At 38.1% G+C, this 13,126-nt stretch overlaps 2 protein-coding genes across 2 annotated transcripts; one reads left to right on the top strand and one right to left on the bottom strand.

The window, feature by feature from the left end:
• The first annotated feature begins 710 nt into the window (after positions 1-710).
• Positions 711-4,038, top strand: LOC149260392 (L-gulonolactone oxidase 3-like). The gene is made up of 3 exons (XM_089379976.1): positions 711-1,470; positions 1,607-1,862; positions 2,836-4,038. Exons 1-3 carry the CDS (start codon positions 775-777, stop codon positions 3,645-3,647), a joined length of 1,764 nt encoding a protein of 587 aa, XP_089236102.1. The 5' UTR covers positions 711-774; the 3' UTR covers positions 3,648-4,038.
• Positions 4,039-9,223: 5,185 nt separating this feature from the next.
• LOC149260391 (uncharacterized) lies at positions 9,224-12,080 on the bottom strand. Its single transcript, XM_089458657.1, has 2 exons — positions 11,385-12,080; positions 9,224-9,841 (listed from the first exon to the last, which is right to left on the bottom strand). The coding sequence occupies exons 1-2, from the start codon at positions 12,078-12,080 to the stop codon at positions 9,224-9,226; spliced, it is 1,314 nt and encodes a 437-aa protein (XP_089314783.1).
• Between the last annotated feature and the right edge of the window lie 1,046 nt (positions 12,081-13,126).

The following is a 13,126-nucleotide window of genomic DNA, read 5'->3' as shown; positions in this document are numbered from 1 at the left end:
AGATGATGGATGAAAAGAGAGATTATTGTTATAAAAAATATACATATACAATAAACTCAAATTTTATATAAAGATAAATAAAAAATATTTTCTTAAATTTAAAATTTTTAAAAACAACATAATTTTTTTATAAAATGTATATCAATAGCGTACAATTAGAAAATAGATTCTAATAGTGTTACTCATATCTTTTTCAGTATTCCCTCTGTAATAATATCATTTCGAGGAGATCCGATCAACCAAAGAATAATGACAAGAAATTAGTGCTGCAATTAAATAAATGGTTTAATTTGACCTTTGTCTATAAACCATCCATTAAAATTTAAACTATTCATTAAAATTTATGACAGATACTTACAATGTAAATATACAATTAAAAGAAATCATATATATTTTCTGAGTTTCCAAATTTCCCTTAACCATCCCCTGCATTTAAAAAAACAAAAAAAAAACAGTCTGTAAAATGACAAATTCAGTCTGTAAATGTCAAATTGCAGGTCAGATGGTAGAGGTGGACAGTTCGTGGTAAGAATGGAGAGTGAAGTAGTGGGTAGCAGGTTGTGATAATGACATTTTCCGATTTTTTTGAAACGTCAAATGGACGTTTTGACAAAAGAAAATATAAAGTATACTGTGAGATGGTGAGATCAACTTTTGGTCGTCAAAATCCAACCATGCACCCCACTACTTCTATATCATACTCATGGACTCCAATTGCTGCCCTCATTCTTACAATATTCTCTCTCGCCCCTTTAATTCTTTTCGATAATCGATATGCAGACCATGAAAGTCCAGTTCCACATTATTTTTCTTCATTGTTCATGCATCTGGATTGCCTTTCCTCTTTTGGGCACCTGCGTTCCACCTCCTCCACCCCTTACCTGCAACAATTCTGCCTCCTCCTGTACGATTTCTAATGCCTTTGGCACTTGGCCCGACAGAATCCCCTGCAGAGCCGCTTCCATGGTCGTCTACCCTTCCACAGAAGACGAGATTTTACATGCGGTTGCCGCCTGTGTGAGGAAGAAGCTGAAAATGAAGGTGGTCACCGCCTCCTCCCACACCATTCCCAAGTTCGCCTGCCCCGGATCGGGAGACGGTGCCGGGACTCTGATCAGCACTCAAAGATACAACAAAGAGATCACGGTGGACAAGGCCTCCATGACTGTCACTGCAGACAGCGGTGTCGGGTTGAGAGACCTCCTCGACGCGGTAGCTGCGTCGGGTTTGGCTCTGGTGGCAGCGCCCTATTGGGAAGGCGTCAGCTTGGGCGGGCTGCTGACTACGGGCTCTCATGGGACCTCCCTGTGGCGCAGAGGCGGAGCAGTGCACGACTACGTGCTTTCAATGCGCCTAGTCATTCCAGCGTTACCACAGGAAGGGTATGCGAAGGTCATTACGCTCAACCAAGGAGATCCAGATCTCAATGCGGCCATGGTGTCTCTAGGAGTCCTGGGAGTCATATCAAAGGTAAGTTAACGGAGATTTCAGACTGTCATTATACTCTTGTATAATACAGCCTTAGTTTCTATACTCTCCAGCCTAATACAACCTTAATCTCTGTGTTAATTGAGAAGACTGATTATTGCTTTTCAAATATGTACAGGTGACCTTGACATTGGAGCCCCAATTTAAACGCTCTGTAACCAACTTGGTGAAGGACGATATAAATCTGGAAGAGGAAATTCTGCCTTTTGCAGCAGCTAACGAATTCGGAGACCTGACATGGTATTCATCGCAGCGTCGAGTCGTCCACAGAATCGATAATCGCGTCCCGGTCACCACGCCCGGGAATGGCTTCAACGATTTCGTCGGCTTTCAGAAGGTTTCCACTACTGTCACGGCAGCCCTGAGAGCTACTGGTACCTCTACCGCTTCTCTAGCCAAACAAACAAATAAATTTGATTGTTTCAGGATAGAGGTTTCTGTGATTTGAAATATGATAGTTTTTTCGAATTATGATGATTTTTTTTACTGGATTTATGTGTTTGATGCTTTGAACTATTTGATAGAAATAATAAATGATTGAACTATTTGATAGAAATAAAAATTATTGGTATGCGTACAATACAGAGAGAGTTTAGTAAGTGTGAGTTCAGTTTATATTTGGAAAAGTTTAATTTAGTGTGAGTTTATGAATAAGTTAATTAGAGTTGAGTCAAGTTAGTTGGAGTTTGGGAAATTTTATGTTTAGTAAGAAATGAAATGAAATGATATTTGAAAGTCCACTAGATTAAAAATAGTTTATGAGGCTATTAATTTTTTGTTTTTCAGTTTTTGCAATTTAATTTTTTCCTGATTCAGATTCAAATTGATGATAAGCTGGCCTAACCTTCTGATGCTAAGATCTTATCATAACTTTCTCTGATGTCTTTGAATGTTTCATATTTCAAAACCAAAAGTTTCTCCTATTCCACTGCTCAGACGTACAAAAATGTACACTTCCCAAGCTTTTTTAGGCCTTTTCCACCATCTTATTTCACACCAAAATTGATGCGAATTGGTCTTTAATTGCGCCAAAAAAAACCTTTACCCTCCCTAGAACTCCATAAAATGCTCCCCAGGTTGGATCATTCTGGAATGTATGAAGCCAAAAAAACCAGAACAACATCTCAGTGAATATATATAAATTGTGTTTTCCTCTCCTGCCTTTCCATCACCACCAGGTATGATTCGAAAATGAATCACTTACATCCAGAAAATAAACCACAGTCCATGGTTAGGAGCACTTAAACTACTTAAAACTACTTATGTGATGGATCCGAGTAAAATGCTTATCAAATCTAATTCTGTTGGTGATTCGTAACTCACTGCGCTATGTTTGATCCGTTGCAGAGAACATGCTCGAGAAAACGAAAAACAGCGACGCAAAGTGCAAGGAGGCCAAACTCATTGTCGAATCCAAGCTCGCTTTTGCTAACGGATTAAAGAACAATGGATTCATGTTCACGGGATACCCAGTGGTGGGTTTTCAGAACCGGATGCAGACATCCGGATCGTGCTACAAATCTTCCCCCGCGGATCTACTGGACGCCTGCCCTTGGGATCCCAGATTCAAAGGTTTGTTCTTCTACGAGACCACGGCTGTTTTCAACCTTTCAAAGATCAGGGACTTCATTTTAGACGTAAAGAAGCTGCGGGATCTGGAGCCTAACAGTTTTTGCGGAATGGATCTTTACAATGGTTTTCTGATACGCTTCCTCAAGAGCTCGAGCGCATATTTGGGGCACTCCGACTACTCAGTGGTGATCGACTTCAACTACTACCGAGCAAAGAACGGATCGAGCCCGAGGCTGAAGCAGGATGTGTGGGAGGAGGTTGAGCAGATGGCCTTCTTCAAGCACGGGGCCGTCCCGCACTGGGCCAAGAACAGAAACATCGCTTTTATAGGCGCCGGAGCCAAGTATCCCAACCTTGGGAAATTCTTACATGTCATGAAAAAATACGATCCGGATGGACTGTTCTCCAGCGACTTGACGGATAGAATATTACTGCAGCGCGGATCAATGGAGGAAAAAGCAGATGGGTGTGCACTGGAAGGAATGTGCGTGTGCGAAGAAGACAGGCACTGTGCTCCCAGTGAAGGTTACTTGTGTCAGCCTGGGAAAGTTTACACAGAAGCAAGAGTGTGCCGATACCAGGATTGATATACAGGCTATATACAGGCTATTTCATTAACAATGAGACGAAATCCCTGTAATTTTTACTACCTCTTCAATCCTTACATGAATATCATCAGGGTATGAAGATCACTTTACTGCGTCAGTGCGCACTGTGGACTAGTATTGAAAGCGCGTGGAGACAGATCGTCTGCTTTGTGAATGCATCGCGAATCTCTATGAAGCTCAGAGAATTTTCTATTGGCGTCTTTGTATTCAAATTCAAACCGATGTGATTGGAATAGAGTCAATTATGGCATCTCCTTGTCCCATTCTCAAACGAGTGAATAACTGTGAAGCCCGTGACTTTTCGTTGGGTTTCTCCCTCCGGATTCAAATTCAAACCCATGTGATTGGAACTTTGATTTGATTGATGTTATTCTTGCGTCCCTCCTGTCTCACTCTCGACCGAACTTTCCTTCTTTCCTTACATTATCAAATTTGAAAGGTACAGATGTTATCATATCGACTTTTCAAAATAAAGACATTTTTGGAAAATTATTATAGAGTATAGGTTAAAATTAATTTTTATTTTATTCATATGTTGAAGGTACAAGCTTAATAACAAATAATATTAAGAAAATTTTGACTAAGAAATAGTAATAAATATAAAAATAAAAATTAGAGACAGATTTTAAATACAAGAATCGGACAATTAGTAAAAAACTTAAACCAAAGGAGCAACCTTAAAGGCAACTCTAAGGAGAAGGAACAGGGAAAAAAAGGGGGAAACCTCAAAAACTAAAAAAGGGAGGGGGAGAGGGGAATGGGGTAAGGGGGAACGAAAGGTAAGACTAAGAAGAAAGGGCAGGGATCCAGCAACTATTGATCTTCCAGCTCTCATCTCTATTGAGATTGTTAGGCCTTTTTTCAATTTCAATGTTAGGGAGGCAATTGAAATTGTAAAAAAGCCTAACAATCTCAATAGAGATGACTGCTGAAAGATCAGTAGTTGCTGGATCCCTGCCCTTTCTTCTTAGTCTTACCTTCCGTTCCCCCTTCCCCCCCTTTTTTAGTTTTCTAGGTTTCCCCCTTTTCTTTCCCTGTTCCTTCTCCTTAGAGTTGCCTTTTCCATCCTCCTAAGGTTTCTCCTTTGGTTTAAGTTTTTTACTAATTGTCATGTTCTTGTCCTTCTTGTATTTAAAATCCATCCCTCGTTCTAATTTTTATTTTTATGTTTATTACTATTTTCTTATCAAAGTTTTCTTAATATTATTTGTTATTAAGCTTCTACCTTGACCATATGAATAAAATAAAAATTAATAAAAATTAATTTTAACCTATACTTTATAATACTTTATTAATCCCATTAAATCCTTATTATTAAAAACCCTCTACTTATGGTTTAAATGATTAAATAAATTAACAAAAAATAGAATGACATTCTGATATATAAACCCCCTTTTTTCTTATCTTTTGCAATTCAATTGATTAAATAAATTAGAATTAAGTGATTTAATATATAAATAAAATTAATATTATAACATTCTAATATATAATAAAAATAAAACCACTTCACATATCCCTAGTATTTATATAATTAAATAAATAAAAAAATGAATTAAATAAATTAATTTAATAAGCTAAGGAAAATATTTTAATTAAATAAATATAACATTCTAATATATAATAGATTATAATTAGTTATTAGAAGAAAATTATTCACTAAATTTAGAATATTATTTTATTATTAGAAGTTATTACCTTTGACTTATTAACATTTTAATATTATATAATCTAATGGTTTATATAGCGGTTGATGGTCAACCTAGTCAACTTAGCAGTTTGGAAGATCTGCATTGCTATTTATTTTGCAGTGATGATCTGACTCCTCAACTTGTCGTGACAATGAACCGCACTAGCGACGAAACTCTTCTTATAAATGTTATGGATCAGAGAAGCCTCAATTCAATAATAAAATCATTTTATTTTTTTTAATTTTATATAGAAATTATAAAATTATTAAAAATTTGAACACTTTTATAAATATAGGGTGAATATATATAAGATTACATCATTAAAATCACATCTTATTTTAAGCTTAAATAATTCGACGGATTGGCACGATTTTCGCATAACATATTTTAGCACAAAATTCTTCAAATGCCGCGCATTTCCACCGAGTGGCTCAACATTATTCAAATAACATTTTCATTAATCTACCTTTACCTTTAGACTTACTCTTACAACAACGATTAGTTTGGTTGGTTTTCAAATTATGGAAATTTTCAAAATGATAGCTATATTTAATAGCTTTCGTGTCTTGGCTTACAAACGAAATGTTATCTTCAATCAATTTTTTTAATTAAAAAATAACTAATCTATATAAGTAATATAATGATTTAAAAGTATAATATATATAATTTTTTTTTTACAAAATCTGTTGCTTGATATATTCAAAAAAGTTGGAGGAGACTAAGCTTTGATTTTACAATAGATGAAATCACAGTAGTAGCTTGTGACTGTATTTCATTATGGCAATACACAAAAATGCCTTTACTGTTCGCTTGTAAGTTCCTAGAACAAGTATAGACTCTTATGAATTGGGACAACAGCAGACTGGTTTTGCAGTACATCTAGTCAATGGTGATATGGCTGATATGTCAGGCATTGGAGGCCTCGGGATGGCTGTCGGAGATCACGAGTTCTGCTGATTAAAATCCAATTTGCTGTTTCAAAATCTTCAAGAATGAGATTCAACTGCACAGACAGAGATTTGCTGTAGAGGGAATCAAAAGTGTATTGGATTTGGTCAGAGTCCTCGATGGTAGAGGCACAGTTCTTTGGAGAGAGGCGATTTGGGGTAATCATGTGAATCAGGGGATGAATTGGTGCAGGCTCGCTTGATTGCATAAGAGGTTTCCTTTTTCCCGAGAGCTGGCCTGGCTAGCTCTCTTATCCGCTTCTTGGTTGTTGGAGCGTAGGACATGTAAGAAATGGTACTCCAAGTCCTGAGACAGCAGATTTTTACAACGACTGATGATTTGATGGAGAAAAATATTGGATGCTTGTGTGTTGCTATTCATTAAACTGATTATTATAGTCGAGTCGCCAAAAATGAGGGCTTTGTTGATCCCTTGGTTCTGAAGCTGTAAGATACCTTGGTAAAGACCCAGAGCTTCAGCTCGGTTGTTGCTTAGATTTCCCAAACCCCATTCAAAGGAGGACACAGGTGCGCCTAAAGGATCAAGAATGATGCCCCCTGCGTCGGCAACTCCCGGATTAGATTTAGAAGCTCCGTCAAAGAATAAAGAGTGAGATTTCTTTGAAAGGAGCCATTTACTGAACTCGTCTTTTGTGAGGCGGATTTTCCATTCAGGGTTGTCGGCTTTGCCTCTGAACTTACTGATCTTTGTTGTTGAAATGTTGCTGGTCCTGTCTATAAGATTCCAAATAAAATTTCGCTCCTCTGCCCATAGGCTGACGGGATCGATTTTCTTTGTTATCTTAGATGCTATAGTTTCCGAGGCAAGGCTTGATGCTTTAATGAGAATGTGCCTGATTGTAGTTGTTTTATCTCGGAAGATCATACTATTTCGAGCGATCCATATGCGCCACAGAAGAGCAAAAGGAATGGCGTTCCAAACTCTTTTAGCTGGATTTTGCTTCGCTGATTGCCAAGGATAATTTCTCCTCCAGTTATTTAAGGCTTCATCAATAGAATGTTGGGAATTCCAAATAGGGGGTGCAGAGGGGATGATGTTGTTCCAGCATGAGGCTGCAAAGGGACAAGAGATAAATAAGTGCTGTATGGATTCCTCCGCAGCTTGACAGTTGGGACACCTAGAGGGTCCAACAATGCCTCTTTTCCTGAGGTTCTCTGCAGTTAGAAGTTTACCATGCAGAAGTGTCCACATGAAAAATTTGATCTTTGGAATTGCTTCAGCTCTTTTTAAAATCTTCCCGTGAGCCCAAACAACAGTGGAGTGTTCCTTACTCAAATAGTTGTATCCTGCTTTGATGGAATAATTTGTTCCTGAAGGGTGCCAACGAAACTCATTCGTTTCACCTTTAATGGTGGGTGCAATACTGTGCAGACAATTGCAAAGAGAATCAAAGCTACCTTTAAGATGGTGGGGTATGGATGGAAATTCCCATTGAACCCAGGCATTAGATGAAACATTCCATTGAGAGATTTGACTCAGGTTAGATATGCCTTTACTTTGAAGATAATGAATTATAGGATCCATACCTGGAAGACTGTTTATGGGAGGGTTCCCCATGATTTTGTCTGAACCAAAGTTCACCGTTTCACCTCCTTTTGGCACTTTGGAAACATTTTGCGCCATGAAGGCGATGGCTTTTTTACAAAGTTTCCATATCTTTGTATAGTGTCTGTTGGGGATCTCAGAAGTGAGAATTTGCATTCTTGACTGATTAAGATATTTTGATTCTAGGACTTTTTTCCACCATGCAGTTTGATTGTCCAGTAGTCTCCAAATCAATTTCCCACCAAATGCTAAATTCATAAGAGATGGGGACCTGATGCCAAGACCTCCATTCTCTGGACTTTGAATGACCTGTTTCCAATTTACTAGGTTGTATTTTTTCTTTTCATTCTTGCCCCCTTGCCATAGAAAAAATCTGAGGATGCTATCCATTTTTTGGTGGAATGAAGTTGGAGCTTGGGCCAGAGAAAACTGATATAAGGGGAGGGAGGAGAGACCTGATTTTAGAAGAACCTGTCGCCTAGTTGGATTGAGCCTCAGAGTTCCCCATTTCTGAACTTTCCTTTTCATTTTGTCTAGCGTTAAGTCCCAGACTCCAGTCTTTGCTTTCCCTATGGTTACCGACATTTCCAAGTAACTGAAACAGTCCCAATTTAACTTGCAAGGGACACCAAAAATGTTGGCAATGCTATGTATCATTTGGGATGAAGCATTCCATCCATAAATACAGCTTTTAAGGTGATTTATTTGACCTCCTGAACATCTCATAAACTTGTCGAGCAGGGACTTGAATCTTCTTGCAATAATGGTGGTCGGCCCCCCTAGCAGAAGGGTGTCATCGGCAAATTGAGAGTGATTTATATTTTTAATGCCATCTTCAAACTTGATGCCCGTAATGAGGCCTGAATGCCTCTTTTGGTCAAGGGCGCAGCTAAATGATTCTGCCATGAGGATGAAGAGATAAGGGGATAAGGGGTAACCTTGCCTTAGTCCTCTTGAGGATTGAAAGGAGGGTTCGGGTCTTCTATTGATGAGGGGGGCGATCCAAGGCCCAGAGATGCAGGCTCTTATGACATTAATAAGGAGAGGTGAGAAGCCCATCCTTTGAATAACTGCGAATAAAAAAGAATGCCTTACCCGGTCAAAGGCATTGGCCAGATCTAGTTTCAGAATGAAGCCTTTTGAATAATTGACCGGAGAATCCACAGTTTTGTCATTTTTGAAGCCTTTCTCATTCCTTGCATGACTTGAGTGTATGGCCTCTTGAACTAGAAGAATAGAGTCTGAAATTTTTCTATTAGCCATAAAACCTCCTTGGTTTTCTGAGATTAGCATCGGTAGAAGAGGTTTGAGCCAAGAGGCTATGATTTTAGTGAAAATTTTGTATGATGAATTTCATAAAGATATAGGCCTGAAGCGAGAGAAATTGGATGGGCGGTTCTCCTTAGGAATGAGGACCAAGTGGGTAGAATTTGTATATCCACCTATTTTGCCTTTTTTTTGGATCCACTTGATGTATTTTATGAGGTCCTTCTTTATCAACTCCCAGTAGTCCCTGTAAAAACAAATTGGGAATCCATCCGGTCCAGGTGCCTTGTTGGGCTGGAGGCTCCAGATTGCTTCAACTATTTCTTCCTCTTTTATTTCTGCTGTCAGGTTTTTATTCAGATCATCTGTGACTTTAGAATGCAAATGTTGTAGCAAATCATCATAAGATTCTTCCTCCTGTGCTTCGGTTAAAAGGTCCTTAAAATGTGTTGCGGCTGCTTCTTTGATATCTGTTTGTTCCACATGTTGAGTCCCTGTGCTGTCCGTAATGGCAGTTATGGTGTTTCTGACTTGTCTTGCAGTGGCTTGTTTATGAAAGAAGGAGGTATTCTTGTCCCCACTTTCCAGCCATATTTGCCTTGATTTGATACGCCACTTTTCTTCCTCCTGCCTTTTAATTTTGCTCAATTTATTGTACAGCTCTTCTTCTTGGATTTTTTTTGTTATGGCAGTATTCCTTTTGTTCTATTGTGCATTGAAGTTCAACAATTTGAAGTTTTAGCTCATGTTTTTCCTTTTCTGGCTCCTTATAGTGCGATTTGGCCCAGTATCTAAGCGCTTTTTGCACATTCTTTAATTTATTCTCCCATATGTAGCCTGGGGAGCCTTCAATATGCTGTCCCCAGGTGAGCTGGATGATGTTTCGGGCAGCTTGATGATCGCTCCAAATATGATTGTATTTAAATGGAAGCGGACCAAGGGCGCAGTGAGTATCCAATGCGAGTGTGATTGGATAGTGGTCTGAAACGGCAAAGGGTAAAATGGCGGAGTTTACAGTTGAGAAGGTTGACAGGAGGGAGATATTAACCAAGAATCGATCCAGCCTCTCCATGATATTGTGGCTGCCCAGCCTACGATTGCTCCATGTGAACTTGCGATTTTTTGGAGCTATATCTATCAAATCACCAGTGTGCATTATATTTTCCATTTGGTTCCTGAAAGGATCTGGCAGAAAATTCCCCCCTCGCTTTTCATTAGCATGCAGAATTAAGTTGAAGTCGCCGCCTACTATGATGTTGCTATTGTCTTCTTCCATAATGTGATTACTAAGAGCTTCCCAACAGATTTCTTTATCCCTGTAATGATTGGGAACATATACATTAAAGATGACAATCTGTTGATTGCTGATATTATTTCTCAGAACTGTTTTTATCCAATGCTGATCGATTAGCTCAGCTTCACTGTGCCAATCATTTTGGTTCTAGATGGTGGTAATTCCTCCAGAAGCTCCTCTAGCTTCACATATGCTTCCTTTGTAATATTTATACTTTCCAATGATCTTGTTGATTTCTGATTCTCTTTGCTTTGTTTCCTGTAGTAATATGATGGATGGTTTCTCCTACACTATAAGATCTTTTAGAGCATTGATTTTGGAGGGTTTCCCAAGTCCCCTACTATTCCAAGAAAGAATTTTAATCATTTCAGAACTGTGGTTCGAGGAGGTGCTCTGCCTCCCTTGTCTCTGCTTGCTACTTCTTGATCTTTTGTGCCCTGAATGTAAGATTCTATTGGATTCTGCAGACCAAGGGCTATGTCTTTCTGCGCGTCTTCATCCCTATGCTGTTTTGACGTCTTTCTCCCCGGCTTATTTTGGCCATCAAAGGAAGATCCCTGGTCCTTGGAGTTACATCGGGTGATTCTAGGGGGGAGGGGTTCAATTAAGAGGGGAGGAAGGGCAGTCATAGAGTGAGGGGAAGAGGGATGATCAGGAGGGTTCGAAGGAGTAGGGTCATCTTCAGGGAGGGAAAGAACATGGAAGGGGTTGGAGGATGGAGGAGATTGAAGGGATTTTCCAAATCTAGGGGATTGAGATTGATGAGGAGGGGAAGGCGGAGGAGATGGGATTTGGGCAGAGGTTTTATGAGAGGAGGGACTAGGTTCATTGGGTAAAGAGGGACTAGGGGCTGATTTTTTTTTTTACCACTTCCCATTGCTGTTCTTGAGTATTATTATCCACATTAATGATCTTAGTACAACGATTAGCAAAATGACCATACTCATGACATACCTTACACTTGAAGGGGATCTGTTCGTAATCGAGCTGTTGTATGTGCGACCATTCATCGACTTTGATCTTGATGGCTTCTGGAAGTCCTTTGCCCAGGTCGACCTCGACGCAGATACGGGCACATGCTTGCATGTTGTCTCTTGGCTCGCTTCTGTCAATATATTTGCCGACTGCATTTCCGATGGCTCGCACAGATTCATCTCCCCAGCAGTGTAATGGGAGATGGGGGAGGCGAACCCAAACAGGAACCGCATTAGGAATATCAAGCTCTGGATCGAAATCTGGCGTCCACTTGTTTAAGTACAGACCTCTGGAGTCCATAAAATATGGCCCATTGCGAAATATCAGATCCTTGTCATTCTTTGTCTCGAAGTGGAAGGTGAAGTAACCCTTCCCACAAAATCTAGTAGCAATTTTCCCTTGAATTTTGTCTGACCAATTTCTTTCCACCCACCTCTGAACAGTTTTAGGTGAGGGCCAAAGACCAGTGAATTGCCCTATCAGACTCTTTTGGACCAAAGCAAGTGTGGCCATTCTAGGCAGAGTAGGAGGAAGGGAAACCTCTTGTAATCCTTCTATTTTTTTTACGAATTTTGAAATGGCTGGGCGAGCTCGTTGAGGTGGCAAGGAGCTAACAAGAGCTGAGAAAGCCAGCTGCTGAGCGATCTCCTTCAGTGGAGCCTTCGGAGGGGCCATCTGGAAAGAGAGGGGCACAAACCAGAGTTCTGATGGCGGCCAAGGAAGTGCGCTCACGCGCTAGGGTTCTCAGGAGCGCGAGATCAGTCCGATCGCCTTTAATTTATTATTATTATAGATTTAAAAGTATAATATTATTTTTATAAAAATATAATAATATTCTTATAAGAAAAGAAAATCTTATAAATATTAGATAATAAATATAATGATATAAAAGTATAATAATATTTTTAAAATAAGAGAATGGTTAGATGATGAATTTTTCCATTAGATATGGGTATGTGAGGAAATATGAATAGATGTGGTTAGGTTGTAAATAAACGTGAGTAAGTGTTTGATAGTGAGTCTATTTTAAATTAAGTGATTGTTTTAGTTAGTAGTAATAAAAATATGTATTTTTATAAATTACTAATTAACAATGAGATAGTGTGGTTTTTTTTATTATTAATAATAATTTAGCTTTTATTTTTATTAATGTAACGGTCAACATTTAAGTTATAATCAATCTTGTTATTTTCAATTAGATAGTGTGGTTTTTTTATTATTAATAATAATTTAGCTTTTATTTTTATTAATGTAACGGTCAACATTTAAGTTATAATCAATCTTGTTATTTTTAAAATGGAATATTTTTTTTAAATGTTGTATTTTAATGAAAAAATATTCATTCCAAAATACTAATTTTTTTTACAACATATAAAAAAGTTTATAATACTCAAAGTTATCATACTATTATTTTTTACAAAATATGAAAAAGTTTATAATACTCAAAGTTATCTTAATGTTTTATTTTGCAACTAGATTATATTTCACATATAAAACTTGGCCACTTAGATAATCAAATTGTGATTCGTAAGTAAATAAATTTCTAGTCATCATCTTGAATGGTCTTTAATATTTTTTTTAATAATACTAAAAGGATGAGCTCAAATTATACCTTAAACCCCAAAATTAATTTGATCACATTATTAATATTTATAAAAAAATCCCACATCATGATCACTTTAGAATACCTAGTAAATACTAAACATAAATTGTAATTGATA

The sequence above is a fragment of the Pinus tabuliformis genome, chromosome 6, assembly GCF_031772625.1.
Source record: "Pinus tabuliformis cultivar Carrire ecotype Pingquan chromosome 6, CPIR1, whole genome shotgun sequence".
In the NCBI taxonomy this organism is placed as follows: Eukaryota; Viridiplantae; Streptophyta; class Pinopsida; order Pinales; family Pinaceae; genus Pinus; species Pinus tabuliformis.
Note: the sequence above shows the minus strand (reverse complement) of the source record. Positions and strands in the feature narration are given on the sequence as shown.

Bases quoted from the DNA above. Each gene is read 5' to 3' on its own strand.
- LOC149260392 (XM_089379976.1), top strand. From the start codon at position 775: ATGCAGACCATGAAAGTCCAGTTCCACATTATTTTTCTTCATTGTTCA. The intron at 1,471-1,606 runs GTAAGTTAACGG...AAATATGTACAG, and splicing joins TCCTGGGAGTCATATCAAAG to GTGACCTTGACATTGGAGCC. The intron at 1,863-2,835 runs GTACCTCTACCG...GATCCGTTGCAG, and splicing joins GGCAGCCCTGAGAGCTACTG to AGAACATGCTCGAGAAAACG.
- LOC149260391 (XM_089458657.1), bottom strand. From the start codon at position 12,080: ATGGCCCCTCCGAAGGCTCCACTGAAGGAGATCGCTCAGCAGCTGGCT. The intron at 9,842-11,384 runs GTATGTCATGAG...AATGCACAATAG, and splicing joins AGATCCCCTTCAAGTGTAAG to AACAAAAGGAATACTGCCAT.